At 40.8% G+C, this 20,324-nt stretch overlaps 1 protein-coding gene across 15 annotated transcripts; it reads right to left on the reverse strand.

The window, feature by feature from the left end:
• LOC106659633 (serine-rich adhesin for platelets-like) lies at positions 1-17,683 on the reverse strand. 15 transcript variants are annotated; one of them, XM_023463373.1, is made up of 13 exons: positions 17,367-17,683; positions 12,228-12,374; positions 11,134-11,614; positions 10,675-11,028; positions 9,269-9,883; positions 7,363-7,827; positions 6,903-7,123; positions 6,286-6,821; positions 5,138-6,014; positions 4,954-5,029; positions 3,815-4,221; positions 1,980-3,738; positions 1-1,892 (listed from the first exon to the last, which is right to left on the reverse strand). In XM_023463373.1, the coding sequence occupies exons 3-13, from the start codon at positions 11,588-11,590 to the stop codon at positions 1,537-1,539; spliced, it is 6,123 nt and encodes a 2,040-aa protein (XP_023319141.1). In that variant the 5' UTR covers positions 11,591-11,614; positions 12,228-12,374; positions 17,367-17,683; the 3' UTR covers positions 1-1,536. The 15 variants fall into 15 exon arrangements, with proteins under 15 accessions (XP_023319141.1, XP_023319140.1, XP_023319142.1 ...); XM_023463372.1 differs by lacking the exon at positions 17,367-17,683 and adding an exon at positions 16,396-16,702; XM_023463374.1 differs by lacking the exon at positions 17,367-17,683 and adding an exon at positions 15,112-15,199.
• Between the last annotated feature and the right edge of the window lie 2,641 nt (positions 17,684-20,324).

Below are 20,324 nucleotides of genomic sequence, written 5' to 3' on the forward strand. Positions count from 1 at the left end.
GTTGATTTTCTCCATAGTATTTACAATGATCAGAAAAATATTTATAAAAACGCACAGTAACTTAAATAAATATAATGCCTCTAATGAGTCAAAAGTTAGAAGAAAATTAGAATACGATCGCTTGATAATTTCTACTACTAATTTTTGAATTCAATCAAAATTACAATCAAAATTTCGTGTCTTTGCATGTAATTGATTGAAATTCAATTACAATTACAATTAACTATCATTCGCAAAACTCACCTAACGCTGAATTTAATATTTAATTACACACGTCATGCCATAAACTAAAACCTACACTGAAATTTATTTACAATGCTATACTATGCACATTATTTGTTATTAACGTAATAATAATTAGTTATAAGATTCTAGTTACATACGAATAACGCGATCGTTTATACAATATCTTGTATATGTATTTATATGTATATTTTTTATTATTTTTATGTGTGTTATTATTTCCTTCTTGCACATGCTTTGTTCATTAGTTCTCTTAATCAAATGAAAAAATATAAACATCGTCGAAACAATACCTTTACATACTTGTCATTCTAAATATTTCATTTAACTTTGCAAGTCTGTGAGCATTTCTGCATAGAAAATAATATTTTAGTCTTTATAATATATTCAAAATAATTACGCACTTAATTACAAACTCACCAGGAACAATCTTATCGAATTGATAAAATTTGAAAGTTATAGCAATTAAGGGGGCTACAATTATTTTTTGCACCACTTGGACATTTTTCAAGAGTTCTCGGCTTGCAACTCTTATTTGAATCACATATCACAAAGAAGTATATAGTCTTCTACTCACAAAGTCCTTACTTTCTTTCTACCATGATTTTTTCATAAGTAGTTCATACAGTTTACGAGATTAAATTAGGAGTTAATATGTACATGCATATGTGCTTAACATATTGCTGCGATAACGCAGTCACCTATGTTTATTATAACGATTAGTTAAACGAATAAATTATTTATATTAACATCTGTAAAAACGTATTTTTTTCAGCTTGGATGTGAACCTTGCACCATATTTTACGCTCAATTTCAAATTTGATTTGTGTATTTACTTTATATATCTTTAGAAAAGGCAGTATTGAGGCTATTTTATAAGAAAAGCTCTACTTGGTTTCTAATTATTATACCTTTTCTTTTATAACTACTAACTGATCAAATTAATATCTTTATCAGGTATCCTTTTGAAGGCGAACGCACGTTGATACATAAGACAACAATGCCTCTTTTACGAAATAATAATTTAAACACAAACCTGACTGTTATCGGAGAAACATCAGCGAACATGAAATCAATAATCGCGCGGTTATCACTCTCATTCCATGTTCATCAGTTGTTTTTAGGCACTTAAAGTTTTTTAGTTGTTCTGCTCGATTTACCAGCAGAAATCGTGAATAACTTTGGTTTATCCTTCGAAGACGATAATTCAGCTAACCGTCAACTGCGCCGTTTGCCGTAGAAATAGTAATCCCTACTAGAGGCGGCCACGTGCCGTCTCTTGCGTCGCGGGTATCACTTATCTTGTGGCTGCACCATTGGCTGTGGAATTATCAGAAGGTTCTTCGGATACTTCGTCGGCAAATGGGCCCTCGGCGTACTAGTCGCTATCGGCGCTGTGGATTTCGTCACGTGAATCGCCTTGGGCAGATTCAGATTGAGGAAATTTTGAGTCGGTGAATTCTCATTAGCCGAAGCTCGCATATCACAAATTATCGGCTCAAAATCACCGGGGTGTCTCTGATTTAACATTTCTTGTTGTCTGAAAATCTGTTGCTGGAACGTTAGTTGATTTGGTGGAGGAGCTTTTCCGTACTCCAACACGCTAACGTTGGACTTGGTTTTCTTTGGCAGCATCGAGTGTGAACTTCCTGTAAGACGAAAAATTGATTAGGTAAAAAAATGCTAAGAAAATACGATGTATAGTTTAATTAAATTTAATAATCGAAGATTTTTACCTGAAGCACTGCTTTTACTGGCAGACGTTATAGAAATCTTTTGCTTTTTGAGCGTTTGATATCTCATATAATCGTCCTCGGTAAGCTGCATCATTTTTCCGGATTGGCCAGTATTTTTCTGCACAGGATGACTCTCCTTTCGCTTGGCACTGCCATTCACGGCCGTCGCGGTAACGTTATTCATTTGGAGACGCTGCAGACTAGGCGGGGGTTTTTTGATTATCGACACGCCCGACGTGAGTTTCACCACGCGCGGCGACGAATCCATACGGGACAGTTGCGCCGTCACGTTGGCTATCGAATTCGACGGAGTAATCGTGATGGACGACGTCGGGGGTGTGATGTTGACCGTCGACGAGCTCATGGGTGTGCTCGACGGCGTGATACTGACGGTCGAATTCGAAGGATGTATACTGACTGACGGGCTTTGTTGCATCGGTGCGGAGCTGCTGCCCGCGGCCGAAGTCGACGGTGTGATCGTGACCGTGGAATTCGTAGATATGTAAGAACTGGGTGTTATGGTGACGCTGTTGGAATGGCTCGGTCTCTGCTCGATTATACAACCTCCGCTGAGTCTGTGTGAGTTGTTGAGTTCGAACGGAGGTGTATCCGAGGGGGCTTCCATCTTTTCGGGTCCCTCGAAGGAAATCAGACGATTCTGCACCGAAGTCGAGTAATTGATGGCATTTCTGGATGCATTTGGTGCCAAAAACAGATCTCCCGTTCTGTAATACTTTTCTAAAAGAATCAAGTGTCTGAAGAAACTGCTGAGATTGCCATACGGTCTTTGCAGGAATTCCCATAACGTTTTCGTCTCTTTGTCGCACTGAATTATAGCCGAGACTCTTTCCCATCCTTCTGGCGTTGTATGAAGCACGTTATTGAAGTCAACGTTGACATGCAGATTCATCTCTTCCTCGCCCGGGAAAAGCGTACGGACGCTTATAGACGGATTAGACCCAAGCCTCTCCACGACTGGAGCTATGTCAGGACTGAAAGCTTGACCACCGTTGTTGATTGTTTTACGGCGCTTAGGTAGACGAGTCAGAGATACGTCTCGATCAACGCTGACAAAATCTGTATAGCTGCTACTGCCCGGTCGATTTTCCGGAGCAACGAATTCAGTGGTATTCATATCGATGGCCTTGCGTTTTTTCAACTTCTCTATAGCATTTTCTATATTCATGACCCTCGAGTTAACAGCGCTATGTTCCGGTTTCGACGGTGGCTCTTTCGGTGGCTCTGGAGTGGATTTTTCTGATGTATCTCGAGAAATGTCTTCATTTTCCAATTGAATTTTGGTTATGTGTAATGCTTGTTCCGCAGATACCTCGTTTCGACTAGTACGGGGTTTGTTTTCATTGTCAACTTTGACGTCGGCATCATCTTCGGTTTCGCTTTCGCTAGTTGAAACCGACATGCCAGCGCGGGTCATGAGTTTTTTACGGTACATCAAACAGAAGTTACGATCGTTTTCACGCATTTCTTCGATTGTACTATTTTTTGCGTGACATTTACAGAAGATATTGCACTCGTTACACATGTATTCATTGACTTCCATTTGAGACAGTATCCCCATCTTCTTGAAACGATTGTTCATTGCTTCGACATTCTTAGGTGTCTGGCTAAAGAGGAACGAGTAGTTTCTCACGAGTGTTGTTCCACAGAGAGAGCAATGCAGGTATCTGCTTGCAATTTGATAGTGCTGATCACAGAATCCAACGGTAGCAGGATAGGCATTATCGGACTTTTTGTGGAGCTATAAGTTTCAATAAAATATTCTTATAGTTATCGAAAATTTAAGCTTGAATAATCACGGAAAAATATCTACTTACCCAATCTTTACCAAGTTGAGATCTGAGTTTGGTCAAATAACGTCGTTTTATTGAATTTTTTCCTGCCACTGTACAATCTTTGACAATACATCGGCCAGTCATTTGTTTAGCTTTAGTTCTCGGTCTGATCTCGGGTTTGCCCGAAATCTTTCGGTTGATGTGCCTATAGCAAGCGTCGCACAGACAAGAATCCTTCTCTACGGGTGGCTCGATTTTTAATTTTTTGCACTCCTCGGCCAGTTTTTCTGAACCGAGATGCATAGGCGTATCCAGCGAGCCGAATTTTCCTCGACAGAAAGCACAATCATCTTTGCACAATTGTCCTGGATGAATACTGAAAGAAGATGCTTTCTCCGGAATGACTAAAGATTGGCGATCCTTAATGGGTGAATTTGCTCTTCCATCATCTGTAAAAAATGATAAGTATGTTAAAATGGTGCTAATTAATTTGAAAAAGTGTTTAGCTGTGTTTTGAAGTGATGAAGCAAGTAAGAGGTATGGAATAATAATTCATAGTTGTGGATATTTGAGAGTGAAAAAGCTATGACAGAATGTATCACGGAAAATTTCATTTGATTCAAGAAGTAAGCTTATTATCTGTGTAATCTTTTAAACCAATAATATATCAATATTAGAAAAGTACGTGCTTAGATGTAAAATTTTAAAATAATATAATTAAGTACGAAATTGAGAGCATCATAAAAATTATACATCACTGAGATATCGTCAAGTCAAGTATTGAGAAGAATAACAATTAATCGTATGTATTAGTAGTGCTAGTGTCAAAAACTTCAATCAAATTTAAGCACCATTATAACTCCAAACCTCAGAACTCTACACGTCTATACGCGAACTGTAAACGAACATTTCTTTCTGTATGATTGTTTATAGTTCTGAGTATGGACGGTACCAACTTTTAAAAAAGCTTTTTGAAAACATTAATGGCAAAAAGAAACATAGTACACAATTATGGACAGAGAAACATTAAAATTAGCATAATTAAATAAAACATTTAACGATCATTAAATGGCATGCGCACAAAATTGTGTACTACGTGTAAGAGTGTGATTTGTATAAAAGCAATATGAGCAAGGACAGGTTCTGATTTAGAATGCTGTTATGCCCGCAACCAGGATTACCAAGTGTGTGTCGAGGGTTAGTATTTATCTTTCGATTCGCACCAGAGCTGCTTTCTTCTTGACCACTGGCTCCAGCCTGAAACAAGAGGAATATATGTTTACAAAACGCGATCAAAATTAACCCAATACCTTTCAACTTGAGAATGCTCAAATCAATTAGTGGGTAATAATAACAAGTGCTTACCTCTTTTTGAATAGTGTACATAATATTATCTGGATTATCTCCTTCCTGTTTGCCTTGCTGTTTGAGAACCATTTTAATTGGCGACCTCGATCTCTTTCTGGTCTCTCCATCTTTCGTGGGCACACGGATAATTGTTTTTATTGGAGCCCTGTGGGTCTTGGCTTTGTTTTTACGTGGTGTGAGTTTTTCTAGCTCTGCCATCCTTTTGGCGTACTCTTCCGAATTTCTTCCATCCGACTGTATTTTAGAGTTTTCGGCATTTTCGCTCACTTGCAGTCCCAACAGACCGAGAATGAAATCTTTTTTGGCCAATTCCGCCGGTGCCTCTACGATTTCTTCAAACGATTCATTTAGATCGTACATGAGTTTTGAATCCCTCGATTCCTCCGATTCCCTCGATTCTTTGCCGTTGCTAATGGAAGATGCAGAACGATGCACAGTGCCAATATCGTTTTCTGATTTACTGCGATTCACAGGAGAAACTTCCGTTCCATTGTCAGCAACTTCGGCAGAATTGCCTCGTCGTTCCGACTTTTCTGCTTCGGAGTTGGAACATTTATTGATATTGGCTACTTCATTATCCAGGGCTGACTCTTCTTTCGTGGGCGTATTCGATTTTTTGCGTTCGGCTCGTCTTCCTCGAGGACCTCTTTTACCTTTCGCTGGAGGTTTCAAGGGAAACCGTTTTTTAGCCTCTCTCATTCGTCGCTTGCTTGGCACTTCTGGCGGCGTGTCTTTCTGCTCGTCCGCCGGTAGATCTGCAGGTTCTATTTTTACCTTCTCGGAGTCTGGTACAGACACTATTGATTCGTCGTTCAGTGACTGCTCGGACGGTGGCTCACTCTTACTGACGTTTTGCAGCTCGTCGTTTGAATTACTGAATAAACATTTAGAAATAAATAATTTTTTCAAATAAATCAAGTTTCATAATTAAAAATGTTTCTAATTGAGTGTTTCTCAGCCAAATTTTTTCTGTATAATAAATTATATTCAGTAAGAGTCTGCTTGACGATCAAAATAACCCATAATATGAATATCAGTACGTACGCAAACATAAGATACAGATATACACGTACTGTTTATTTATACGCTAGATAGGTACTTGAATAGTAAACAATAGTTCCAAGAATTAAAAAAACATTTCTTACCTCTCAGTTTTAGTATCGTTGTTTTCTGTAATTTTAGCAGGTGCTTCTTCATTCACTTTTTCATTCACTTCCACCTTTTCATTAACTACCCCCGCACTTTCTGGCTCTGTTTTCTCTTCTTTTTCAATTTTATCGCCTTTTTTCTTGTCACCACGAGTTCTGAGCACGCGAGGAGTGGGTGCTTTCTGTTCGGTACGCTCAACTTTGGGAACATCAACGAGATTAGAGGCTTCCGTCACAGAGTCCATTTTATCACAGTCTTGAGCAGTAGTTTCCGATTCGTCGACCACGGAATTCTCCTTTGACTCGTCGATCACCAATCGCAATTCATTCTCGTCGTGCTCCTCCGCATCGACAGCCATTGGCTCTGGCTTTTGATCTGCGTCTGACTTGACAGTCTGCTGTTCCAACGCATCAGCAACCTTGTTCAATGTCTCAATGGGTTTGTCCGTATCAGTCTTCGTTGGTGGTGGAGTAGCCACTTTTGTGCTTTTTTCTGCCGGTGCTGCAGTCTTGCCAACGGTGGATTCGTCGATCTGACAAGGAAAAGACACGTTTTATTTACCATATTAAATATGTTTTAGTTTGAACAGAGTGTAATTTTTGAGAATAGTCACCTCCATCGGCGTTGCCGAACTTTTTACAGTTGCTTCAACTGATTTGCTCGGGCTTGATTCTTTGGGATTAGATTTGCCGTCGTCGCTAGACGAGTTCAAACTTTGACTGTCCGAAGCGCTCAGAGAGCGTCTCGCTTCGAGAGCCGTGACCCGCGTGGATCTTCTCGTGGGCGATACTTTCTTGACTTCGGGCTCTGCTTTGACTACTGGAGCGTTCACTGCTAAAATAAAATTTGATAAATTTAAAATATCCTCGTAATTAATAGGCAAAAAAAATTGAAAGCAATTAATTTACTGTGAACGTAGTAAAAACTAAGTACGTGCAATAATTTGCAGCACTTGGTACCTGTCTACGATCTACTTTGCTCTCCCTCTTTTAGTTACGAAACTCGACTTTTAAAATCAAGAGTCGCCTTTGAAAGAGGTACAAAAATCAAATAATTAACCGACATCCACTTACCAGGCTCCTCGACTTTGTTAGCCGCTACGATATCGGGCTCGTTTTCCTTCTCCGGCGTTTTGGCAGCCGAGTCCGCGGCGAGTTGCTGCTCGTCCGCGCTACTCGTAGCCGCCGTGATCGTCGTCGTGGCCTTACTATCGTAGTCCGCTGAATTTGTGGAGTTCGTGCCGGGCGACGTTGTTATCGTCGCGGCTTTGTCGTTCTCGCCCATAACTAATTTCTCTATTTCTTTGGCTGTGTCGGCGAGTTTTGGCGTGGCGCTCGCCGCCGTCTTCATCGTCGTTCCGTCCTCGGCCGACGACGACGACGACGACGACTTCTTCGCATTGGTGGCCATCAGCGACGATGGGCCTGGCTGCTGCTGTTGTTCTGGCTCTTTTTTGTTGGACGATCCACCACTCGGCTCTTTAATCGTTAATGATAAGTTTGACGTTGATTTTTTTGCCCCAACAACTCGGTAATAGCCTTTTGTTGTTTTTTTTTTATTTTTCATTTTTATTTTTTTTTTTAGATTTTTTTTGTCGATGTTGTCAGTTGGTAGTGATGTGTGATGGTGGTGCAGCAACAGGTAGTAGCAGTAGTAGTAGTGGTAGTAGCAGTAGTTTGGTGCAGCACAACAAGCAGGATTTCAGCCAAATAATTAAGTAGGAGGTGAACGGGGCACAAACGGAGATGACAAAACGGTGAAATTGAGTTAAATTAATTATTCGTTCAAAACAAAAAGCTATGAATATGTGAACATAAATTAAAATGATTTTTACTGGCTCAGGAAGATTTCTCAGTTTTAAATAGAATTTTTTACAGCGTTGAATGAAACTATAGCAAGAGTGAAAACCAAAATTTGCAAACTTTCATTATACCTTCGAAATCTTCCATCGTGCGCAAAACAAAAAATAATAATTAAAAACTAAGATGAATTCATTTGTCGATCTTTACGTGCTTGATTATAATTAACAACGAAGGAATTTGTAATTTTCAGTGCTATCAAATATTAACTGCTAAAACATCCAACGAGCATAATGAAAGCTACTGTGGTAAAAGATTCAATAAAAAAAAAAAAACAGGCGTTTTCCGTGAAAAAAATATTGTTTGTACAAACGATTCACGTTTTATAATGCTGCTACGTGAAATCTCTAGCCTTTTGCACGGAATGAATCATGTCATCTCATTGACTCATAGTATGCCATAGTAACGATGGCTGTATAACAGCAAAAGCTTTGGCAATCTTTTCACAGCTAAAAATTTATTTCAATAAACAGAGAGACTAGCAAAATTTCACGACAATGAAAAAAAAAAACACAACAACACATTCAGCGGACAAGATGCTGTGTGAAACAACGTGAAGAAATGTGTGCATACGATAACGTCGAGTTAAAAAATTTTCAATGCATTAATCCATATGGTTTACACTGAGTTAGTGTTCGAGAAAATTAATTAATTCAAGCAAGACGTGTGGTCGGTGCAAATGATGCGTGATTGTGTTTTCCAAAATGATATTGTACTCGTTGACAAAAATTAAAAATAAACAAATAATGAAGCAAATGAATATAAAAAATAAATGGACGTTTCAACTTAAAAATTTTTTTCGCAAAAGTGAAAAAAAATGCATAAAAATACTCTGCAGGATAACTGTATCGAAAGAGTCACATCGTGGACTCTACTACTACGTAGAGCAGCAGGACGCCCGTAAAATATCATTTTCGCACGGATTCACGAGGTCACACAGTCGATGTTCCGGAACACTTGCTCGTTGCAGCATCGAGCGCGACTGACTATATGTTATACATTGTATCCGATTGAATCTCACGATTTTTGTCGGTCGCATCGCGACACAGTACAATTATAAAATCCTCCACCAATTATCATTAAGTTTCTTTTTTTCTCTCGTGGGGGTGGGCGAACTCACCTTTGGTCTTATCATCGCTGCTCTCGGCTTTGGGCGGTTCGAAACTCTTTCCGTTCAACAAAAAGCCCTTACTGTCGTAAACTTTGCTCTCGATCGACTTGGCGATGTTAAACTTGATCGACTCGATCATGACGTCGAGCACCGCGGGATCGCTGGCTATGGAGTTGCGCCTCGTCGAGCCGCTGGCCTGCGCCGTGGAATCGTTGAGACTCGATCGGCGCCGAGTGCTCGCGCTGTTGCTGGTCGCGGTGCTGCTGGCGATAGACTGACGATCCTCGCTCGGGGTCGGCGACGCCCGACTTATCTCGTCCTCCGAGGCTGCCGATGCTCTCGATATGCTCGCGGGTCTCGTCGCTTGTTGAGCGTTGTTGGTGGTGGCGGCTTTGGCCGACGACGACGACGTGGACGTGGCGGGCGAGTTGCGACCTATGTCCTCGGCCTCGTAGGACCTGCTGGTCGTTTCGATGTGCGCTACAGTGATGAACTGGTGGGGCGCGAGCTCGACGTCGCTCTTCACGGTCGGACCCGTCGACGACGACGACGACGAGCCGCTCTCGGCTGACGTTTGCTGCTGCTGATCCTCGTCCGACATTATCGCCTTCTTTTCGGCGTCTGCTGAAGTTTGGGTTTTTGGATAACAAATAGACACGCGATAACAAGAGGGTTTTTTTGGAGATGAGTAGTGTTGAATTATGAATAGTAATAGAGACAGAGATATTTGGCTTTGGCAGTTGTTTTTTTTTCTTTTGTTTGTTTTCTTGTAATCGGTGGAGGTATAAACGATTTCGGTTTTCGTTTCTGTCACACTCCTACGCACACTTTTTTACTCGACCCTAATTTTCGCTCTCAATTTTATCGCGTAATATATGAAAAAAAACATAATAACAAAGCTTTTAATGCACATTAATGAATAAGTGATATAATTTATATTTAAACATCGATGCATAAGTATGTAAGAAAGAGTTTGTTTGCAAAAGTCAACAACAATACTAACAGATAAACATATGTGCTGTGGCTATTATGTATACCTGAATATATATTTCATATATAAATCTAAATCTAATGACAACCATTCAAAGAATGTATATAAAATTTCATTCCAAATCATTATGTGATTGTAACAAATGCGAGTAACATATGTAGTAAAACGTTCCAAGTGCTTTTTTTGTTGTAATTATGCAAGTTACATCAACGGAAATTAAAAGTATAAGAGGCAAAAATTATGGTATTAATGAAATGCCAAAAACAAAAGTAAGATGTTTCGTTTGATTAAAGCACATCCATCATTACTGAGGATTCAATGAGTCAAAGGGGATACTGTTTGTGAAGGACAGTGGTGGTGGTGGTGAAAAAAGGATAGAAACAGAAAAGAAGATTGACAGCTTTTATCTAAAAAAAAAACTCACCTAATTCGGCTTTGTGCGAGCTCGATCGGAGCTTGCCGTTTCGCAAATTCTTTTTGCCGCTGAAGGGATTCTTAACGAGCTTCTTGACTTCCACTTCGGTTTCTTCCTCCTCCACTTTGACAATTGTATCGTCTATAATCATCGATGAGGCTGCGACGACCGACTCGATGGTCGATTCGTAATCAATTGGTTCTAATTTTATCTTGACTTCTTCGACGATTAGGTCCTCTTGCTTCTGCGACGCCGTGGAGGATCTACTGTTCCTCAACAATTTGGGGGGAGGTTTTATCAATTTTTTAGCTTCTTCGTTAGCTTTGGCCGAGTTTTTCGTAGCTTTTTTGGCAGTTTTAGATTCTGAAGAATTTAAAAGTATGATTAATATAAAAGGTAAAATAAATTCATAATGGGGTAATTAAATAAACAAATTAATAATAAAAGGTGAGATAAGCGATAACGTACTATTTCTCAAGTCTGTATGATTAATATTGTTTTCAGATGGTTCTGTTTTAATATTGATTTGATTGATTTTGGGGGCAGGTCCTTTTTTCTTTTTGCCTAAAATTTTCTTAGCTTCTGCTATGCGCTTAAGAGTTTTAATTGGAACCTTTGGTTTGATTAATATTTTTTTAGCTTTCTGCTTTTTCTTGAGAGCTGTCTGAATGGCTCGTTTACGTGGAAGTGCTGCCTCTACTTTAGATGTTGCCTGACTTCCTACAACTTCTGACGCTTCTTGAGCTGTTTGATTCCTAACGTTATTTGCTAGAGACTGTTTTGCCTTTCTACCAGTACTGGGAGTGGTATTGATGCTCGAATTATTGGTTTCACTAGTGTTATTGGTTTCTGCTGATAAACTATCATTCGCCCTCTGTTTGTTCTTTTGTGAAGGCACTAAATTTCTTTTTTCTCTGGATGCCATGTCACTTAAACCCGCATTGGGCTCCTGTAAGCAATGACAGTCCCATTATTTCAACAGTTTTTAACAATAATATAAACTATAATATACGTATCTAACAAATTAGTTGCATAAACATAATGAATACAGAATTATTAAATACAAAGATTGTAGAAATTGCATCAAGAAAAATAATGAAGAGCTGCTTTAGATGTCAATACAAGTATTATTACACATAAGGGTGGCGAGACATGAAAGTACATTAGATCATAAATTTATATTAATTGATAAGATTTAAGTGGAATGTTTATGCAAATGTTTTTATTTGCTTTTCAAAAACTGTACTGATTGAGTTTAAATCAAAATGCAAACCGTTTTACTACCATGCAATATTTTAAAACAAAATTCAGTTTATAAAATGATAAAGTACATTAAACTTTTGACAAATAAATAAATTTTATAAAAGAAACAAAAACTAAAAACAATATCAATTGAAGGCAACAGTTAAAAAAAAATACAAGCAAAATTGCACATGCAGAATCAAGCACATAAGCTTAAATAATAACTCTCTACCTATGAAAAATAGTAACCCAAAAGACGAGCTACTTTCCAAAGATGATTTCCAATATACATGCATATCACAAAATTTACGATCAATTACTTTGTATGTCAATGGGAATAAAGTACTCCATTTTGCGTGTTTCCAGAACAATATAAAATGTGCAGCAAAGGTCTCCCCATTATTCCTCAACAGGCTGATAAACGCAATTCATCCCTTATCTGCTGCATATTATTTTTCAGTTGGACGCTAAAAATGTTAAAATTGCAATCATGTAGACATTGGTATTTAAGAATCATTTTTAATTAAAGTCTCTATGCACCCAATTCATTCGATTAACAACACTCGTTAAGGCATACTTCAATGTTATTCTTGAGCTTTTACAGCCAAAAAAAAAATTATTCGAATCTTTCATATAATCCTGCACATCCAGAGGGCAAATGTAAATATAAGTAATTTCGAGTACCGAGTTGTGGTGTGGTGAGTATGTATTTACATAAAAACGAAGCTTATAGCAGCAGATAGCAGTGACCTGCGTCAGCTGTGAACGATAAAATACTACTATATACACTATCTATACGTGAAACGTCAACTCTCTCTCTTTCTCTCTCTTGTCGTTCGAAGGAAAGGATACAAAACTGATATTCTAAGACGCCGCGCTGCACCCTCTGCCTGCAGCAATTTAAGCAGCAGCAGCAGCAGCAGCTTCAACGTGTAAAATAATGGATAATACCGCGCGCACCAGCACACAGGTTCTTCTTCTGGGAGATAGTACCTCGACGGAGGCCCAAATCAGTATCCATGCGTGACGAAAGACAGAGCGAGAGAGAGAGAGAGAGAGAAGGCGAGAGCGCAAAATTACGTGACTATAGAGTGCAGGCGCAGGCCAGATACACATACTTACACACGACTCGACTCAACGTAACACACACACAGACAGAAAGACTGACTCGGTAAGTCCGGAATCTAGGTATAGTAGAACGGGCGCCGTAGAATGTAGAGGTATATAGGCACTAAGGTACCTCGATACAATTTATATACAGCACTCACACACACACAGAGAACTCCCCGTTTCTCTCTCTCTCTCTCCGTGGCGGCTTCGTTTCTCGGCATGTAAGCGAGCGAGGCAAGCAAGCAGCAGCAGCAGCATACCCACTAACGCGCAGCACACACACTACACATACAGAGAGAGAGAGAGAGAGAGAGAGAGGCGAAAAAGAGAGTACTGGCTCTCCCTCTCCTTCTCTCTCTCTCTCTCTTTTCGTACTCGGCTCGACCAGACGATGGCGTAAAAAGCTCTCCTCCTCGGCGCTTTACAACAACTTTATACTATACATATATCTATATATACTTTTGCTGCTTGTGCTGCTGCTGCTGCTTCTGCACTGGCATTTTAAATATATTATAATACCCCACTATACCTATAAAACGCGTCCGTGTGTATTAAAACTGTACTACTACTGGGACCCTTGTGTCGTGCTACATGTGTATGCTTGGCATTATAAGTCGGCTGCGAGTTTACATAGCGCGTTTAATACTACTTGGGACTTGGGATATTGGTGCGATCTGTCTCTCTCGCCGCACTTGTACATCTCTCTATAATACGTGTTGTTGCTACTCGTGTACTTACACGAGAGCAGCAGGCGCTTCCCTCGCGCGCGCCTCTCTTTCTCTCTCTCTCACCCCCTTGTGGACTTTTTAGGAGCGAGCGCGCGAAGTAGAGAGAGAGAGAGAGAGAGAGAGAGAGAGCCGAGACACAAGTATAGCGCAAGGGGGTAAAAGAGACCGACACTATGTTGTCCTGTATATACAAGCCCGCAGCAGCCGTAGCAGAGGATAAAAAGGGTCCAACTGATACCGTAAGCTACTACTGGATCGTGCGGTGGCATACGTGGATGGAAAACGAGGTCGCGCGAGCCAAAGGAAAATCTAACTAACTAATGCCAAGAAAAAGAAAATCAAACTGATCCCGAGGTTCCGGCGAATGTTTTTTTTTTTCTATGCACAGTAGGATAATACAGGAGAGGCAGCGCCTGCACGACGAGACGACGGCCTCCGATGCATCAACTTCTGTGCAGCATGCATATAGAAAACTTGCATTGGCATTCGCACACACACACACACAGACACTGACTCAAGCAACCACACACACACACACACACAGAAGCGCGCGCGGGCACATAACTGACACACACCGATGTATGTATTATACGTGCATCTATATACACAACATGTAAATCTGTATATGCGTGCGATCGCTTTTTTTTTTTTTACCTGCACCAATTGTTGTTGCGTTGTTGCTCCGTTGTTCTAAACTACTCGCCCGCGAGAACAAGACACACGCACATACACTCGCACACTTTGCTAGGCCTGCATGGCAAAGGCTGAGAGTGGAGATTAAAGGAACTGCTCAGTGCGTGCACACGGAGCACTCAGCGCGAGAGAGAGAGCTTGAAGGGTCGCGCTGAGGCTTGTGACACGCTGCACACTCCAGGCAACAGCAGCAGCAGCAGCAGCAGCAACTTGTAGTGCGCTGGAATCGGCGAGTACTGTATATCTATATATATGCAGCAGCACACCACGGTTATATCTATGCACGGGGTCCGTGTCTCCGACTACTATATATTTTCTACTTTTGCTCGTTGGGAAGATACACACACACACACACACACACAGACGGACAACACTGACACATGCGCACGCGCGCAGTTAAGTAGCCGAAGAACTAGTAGTAGCAGCAGTAGCAACAGCAACTCTCGGTACACACTAAACCTCTGCGAAAGGTGTATTATATATATGCGTATATGTTGTTGGTTGCGCCAACTACTATACGTATCTATATATCTACTATGTGTATTTGTGTGCGTGTGTGTGTAAGCGCCTTGTGCGTTGCGCTGCACACACTTCCACTCTATAGCTAACTTATAGGTACACACACACACACACACTACACAGACTTTGCGTGTATAGAAACTGCACTACTCACATATAGATAGGGCTCGCGCACAAATCGGAGCTCTGCAGTACACGGAGAAGAAGAAGAACTACACACAGACAGACAAACAGCAGCAACAACAACCATGAGAAGAAGAAGCACAGACAGGCGCGCGCGCGAGTTCGCTACTATATAGCAGTCACTATTACACTACTGCGTCTGTGTGTCTGTGCGTCTGTGTAGGTATGGCTTGGCCGACTGCAGAGTGCAGCAGTAGTGTTGTAGAGCTGCACAATATATATATATGTGTGTGCTGGGGCTCTATATACATTCACAAGCAGCACAGCGCCTGTGAAAAGTCAGCTTTTAATGCACACAACTATCTGTTGTTGTTGTTGTTATTGTTGTGATGACGGTTGTCAAAGTATATAGGTAAATAATGTCAAAAACAGTACCCACCACCACAGCGCAGCACAGCACAGCACAGAACGACGACGCAATGCTGCAACCCGCGCGCTGCGTGTGCAGCTGCAACGTTAGTGTGTGCAATATAAAGTAAAGCCAGTGTTCAGCAGTAGCAGCACTTGGCTTTCGCGTGCGAACGCGCGACTATACATATACATATATCGTATACACGCACGGGGTGGATTTAGGCGCTTGCCTTCGGCGCTCTCTCGGTACTATACACACCACCACCACCACCACCGCCACGCGCGGGCACGCGTGTTTCAACATGTGTGTATGTGTATGTGTATGTGTATAACATTGCGCGCATGGATGGGTAGCTGCGATTCGCGGAAAGAGAGCGCGACCAGAGAGACCACGGAGGGCTAAGTTTGAAAAGCTACGTATAGTTTTCAACTATCTTGTACCTTGTAGCTCTCCGCTCGGGCGGCGTATATACGGGAGCGCTCAGAACAACTCGTCCCTCTTCTACCTCCCTCCCTCCCTGCCTCCCTCTCTATCTGTCTCTATCTCCGTTTCGAAGTTGCACGTATATATACGTACATCTATATATGTTATCCCTATAAAGTCCGAACTTACGGGCGCGCAAGTAACATCATCATCATCGTTATATATGTAAAGTTTTCTGTGTGCTACCGTTGTTTGTCGGGTGCGTCTGCGCACAAACACGCGCAAAAGTAGTTTATAGTTGATAAACTATACATTAGGTATATCATAGTAGTGGCATAGTAGCGCATAGAGAGTGAGAGAGAGAGGAGGAACGGAGCGCATATATAGAAAGACAGACACACGGCAAATTTATTCATATACGTATACACGCACACTTGTATATATATATATATAATACCAATCTCAAACGAACACACTTACATGAATATGAAGCAGCAGCGGAGTAGCAGTACAGCTGCAGCGAGTTACGGCGAGCACGGCTCTCGCACCCAGCGCGCTGCACGTCTTCTTTCTCTCTCTCTTTTTCGCTCTAGCACGAACGAAACATCAGGCAGCAACTCTCCTCGCGACGCTCGCTTTGTAGGCGAATGTGTATCATATATGTGTATGTACCGTGTACGTATGTATGCGGCGGCACAGCGCACTGCTGCGTTATGCTATATGACAGTCACACACACACACACACGCGCGCGCTCGCTCGCGCCTGGACGACTGACTGACGAGAGAGACAGAGACCCGCGCGGGCGAGTGGGTGTGTATGTATATGTATGTATGTGTGTGTGTGTGTGTGCGCGCGCGCGACACTGGTATATACACGTATGTATAGACACGCAACACGCAGCAACACACGATGCGCTTGTTGCTTCGTTAACAGCTAGATGCTGACTGCCCATTCAAGGCCTTACTGCTTGCGCGACGATGCTGCTGCTGCTGCTATATGCCGTTGCTGGCTGGCACACGCACATACACAGACACACATACTATATACAGTGGGCTGTGTGCTGCTGCTCTCTTGGCCTGGCTCTAGCTGCTGCTGCTGCTTGCGCCAGGGCGCCGTGCCGTGGCCGACTTACGAAGCTCCAATGTTGTGTAGTAGTCGTGTGTGTGTGTGTGTGTATATGTAGTATGCCCGAGAAGATTTTGATAAAAATGATGCTATGTTTGCTCGATTATTGCATTGAATTTTCTGCCGATGGGCAAAACATTGATTCAAGAGAGGAGGCTAGCTCCTTTTTCTTTGTATCCTACTGCTGCTGCTGCAGCTGGTGCTACTGCTACTCCGACAGCAAAAACATGTGCTCTCGATCAAGCTCTCTCACTTACTTACTCCATTTACCTTTTGTCTTTACTCATTAATTAAACGCACATAATGTTAAACAAAGAAAACTTACCATCGGATTTCTCCTTTGTGTAAGTCGCCGCTTCCTCGTAAGCTTCCTTTGATTCCAACGGCGATATATGGTAGAGGGGGATGAATCCAGCCGCGAAGGGATGCTCGAGTCCTGCTGCTGCTGCTGCTGCGTGCGCTTGTTACACGCAACACCGAGCTGCGCTTAATATAGACTGCTCACGCACACGAGCGCGCGACGACGTATATATATGATGACTGCCTCGGAAAATGTAGGATACGTCCATGTGGGCCGACGAAGCTCTCGCTCTCTCTCGCTCTTTCTCTTTCTTTCCGCGCGTGGACACGTTGTACGGACTACGGCGGTTACGGCTGTACTGACACGAGGTTGAGAGCGTTACACGAAAAGAGTGTAAAAGTACGCACTACTGTACGAGCGCCACTCCGCGTATAGATGTGCGTGCGTGTGTGTGTGAGAGAGAGAGAGAAACGACTCTTCATCCCCCTCACTACCACAGACTTGAATTACATTACATGTGTATGCGCTGCGCATCGAGTGCGTTTATAATCGTCCTCGAAAAGCGAGAGAGAGGGAGGAGGAGGAGATGAAGAGAGAAGACGTATAGACGAGGGAGGTCTATGAAAGTGAATTTTTTTCGTATAGCTAAACACATACGCAAACTTTTCCCTCCTGCTTCCTCTTTCTCGTTCTCTGATCTTTTTTTTTCTATCGTCCTTGTCTTTTGCGCTCTTATCGTCTAATATGTATTAGTACTACTAGCTGTGGTCCAATATGGCCTCTACTTGTCTGTGCTGGAATAGTTGTAACGAGCCACGAGAGATTTCTGTCCTTTAAGCTACTCGATTACTATAAAATTGTAAATTGTAAATTGTTAATTCTATATTTTGAGTATATACAATGCACGATTTTATATATAACCGAGCTACTCGTGTATATTGCGCTTGCAACGCCATGCACGCGTAACGCACTTCCTGTTAATATATTTAAACGCGTCAATTCTTATTGTTTAACCTGTGGGATTGTAAGCCAATCCTTGCTGCTATTTCAATACTATAAACTTTTTTTACACGTGCGTATTACATTGAAACGAAAAGAGTCAAACTCGTCCCCTGTATTTATATTTATATTTTATATTTTTTAGATGATTCATTATCATATTTTATTTTAAAATTAAATAACGATTCGCACCTTACGCGTTATCGAAAAATTCGTATTTTCCTTTTTTCTTTCTTTCTCTTTCGAAATCAAAGAAATCTCGAAGCAGCAACGGCGGCGGCAGCGGCAGCATCTAAGTAGCGGAGAGTCGTGGCACGCAAGATATTCTCGGAATCACGAACACGTGCGTCGTTAATATACCGCGGGTATAGACGAAAAAACGACCCGTTGCTAGCCGTGGCTGCACATTTCCATAAAAAAAGTCCGTTGGGCGAGTGCGTCGTAAATATGAAAATCGAAATAATGATCCAAGGCGTTACCGACCAAAGTTCGTGGAAACGCAGCTACGACGAGTCTCGGACTCTCGAACTTACTATACGCGGTATGTACGCGCATCGTGTAAAATAGACTTTTAAGAAAAGTAACAGCTATTATTTGATAGTCATTTGATCTTTTTAATAAGTAAAAAAATTTCAAAACTTTTGGGTTCGAAATAACGAGATACTTTTGTTTATTTCACATTCACAAGCTGTTTATTGATCGTATTAAATCAAATGATGACTACAATTATTGCTATTCTTCATTCGAGTACAGCTTGAGTACTTTATTTTAGTAAGGTAGAGTTGACAAATGGCACCAATCCAGTTATTATATTGGCAAGCGCTAACATTGTTTCTGAAAATTTGAGAATAACGTGAGAATCGAGTGTATATTATTTAAACAATTAGAATTTCGTTGGGAATAATTACCACCGCGAAGTCCCACTCGTAGCTTGAACTCGAGAAAATCGAGCAATCGACGCACTCGACAAGTGAACGGCATAGATGGCGATGATGAACCCATGATGAGAAGACAGAGACGATTGAATTCAAAAACTATTGAAAACGAGGTTCCGAGGTTTATATATAAGGGGATTCTTCCTCGGAGTATCGAGTCGAGATAAGATTATTACATTCGAGATTAAATGAACTTTAAATCGTTCCCAAAGAGTTGAGGATCGTTAAGATTACTTAACGTTCATTTATTCAAATGCCTAAAGTTGGACAATCGAATCATAATTAGGATAAGTAACCACTAATGATCTGTTAATTAGGTCAGTACGACGAACGGCTAATGATATCGTAGTGAGCAATTAGGGCTTCGTAATAGATTCAGATTTTCAAGTTCGATTGTCTTCTTATCTTAATTGGATAGTTACCCGTATTGAGACTTTCATCGATTTGAAAATCGAAAATCTTTAACCTTTACACTATAATCAAAGAGTATATAAGACTTTAAATATTTGAAGATGTCAACTCTTGTAATTTAATTATAATTATGGATAACTTTAATGCATTACACTGTGTAATGTTGCACGTACTATTATTGTTTTTTAGAAAAATATCGAATCATAATATCGAACATTGAATAACAATAATAATGGGATAGGATGATTATTCATGTGAAGTAGATTATGTCAAGGTATAATTAAGATTGGAAATAATTGAGATACTTAGTACTCGTGCACTTTCATCAAATAAAATGGGTGTAATAATTGAAACCAAAATAAAGATCATGACAATACTATTTTTTATGAATCCTCAGCAGAAATTAAATATTTCATATTGAAAATTGAATTCTCTGATTGATTAGAATATTATCATTTCATGTTCAATTATTACATACAATTTCTATGTGCATACAAGTAAAGTGTACAATTATTTGCCTGAATGAAATCTTCATGAGCAACATTAACATGCACCCTGATATACTTTGATTAGCTATTTTGAGGAAAATTAGCTTCTAATAATGAAATACTATGATTATTCTATGGGGAGTATAACA

This window comes from Trichogramma pretiosum, unplaced genomic scaffold, assembly GCF_000599845.2.
Source record: "Trichogramma pretiosum strain Unisexual culture from Peru unplaced genomic scaffold, Tpre_2.0 scaffold39, whole genome shotgun sequence".
Classification (NCBI taxonomy): Eukaryota; Metazoa; Arthropoda; class Insecta; order Hymenoptera; family Trichogrammatidae; genus Trichogramma; species Trichogramma pretiosum.

Excerpts from the sequence above, each read along its gene's own strand:
- LOC106659633 (XM_023463367.1), bottom strand. The coding sequence starts at position 15,207 with ATGGTTGTTGTTGCTGCTGTTTGTCTGTCTGTGTGTAGTTCTTCTTCT. Across the intron at positions 9,884-10,674 it reads CTCGCACAAAGCCGAATTAG|CAGACGCCGAAAAGAAGGCG; the intron begins GTGAGTTTTTTT and ends CCCAAACTTCAG. Across the intron at positions 5,030-5,137 it reads TGTACACTATTCAAAAAGAG|GCTGGAGCCAGTGGTCAAGA; the intron begins GTAAGCACTTGT and ends CTCTTGTTTCAG.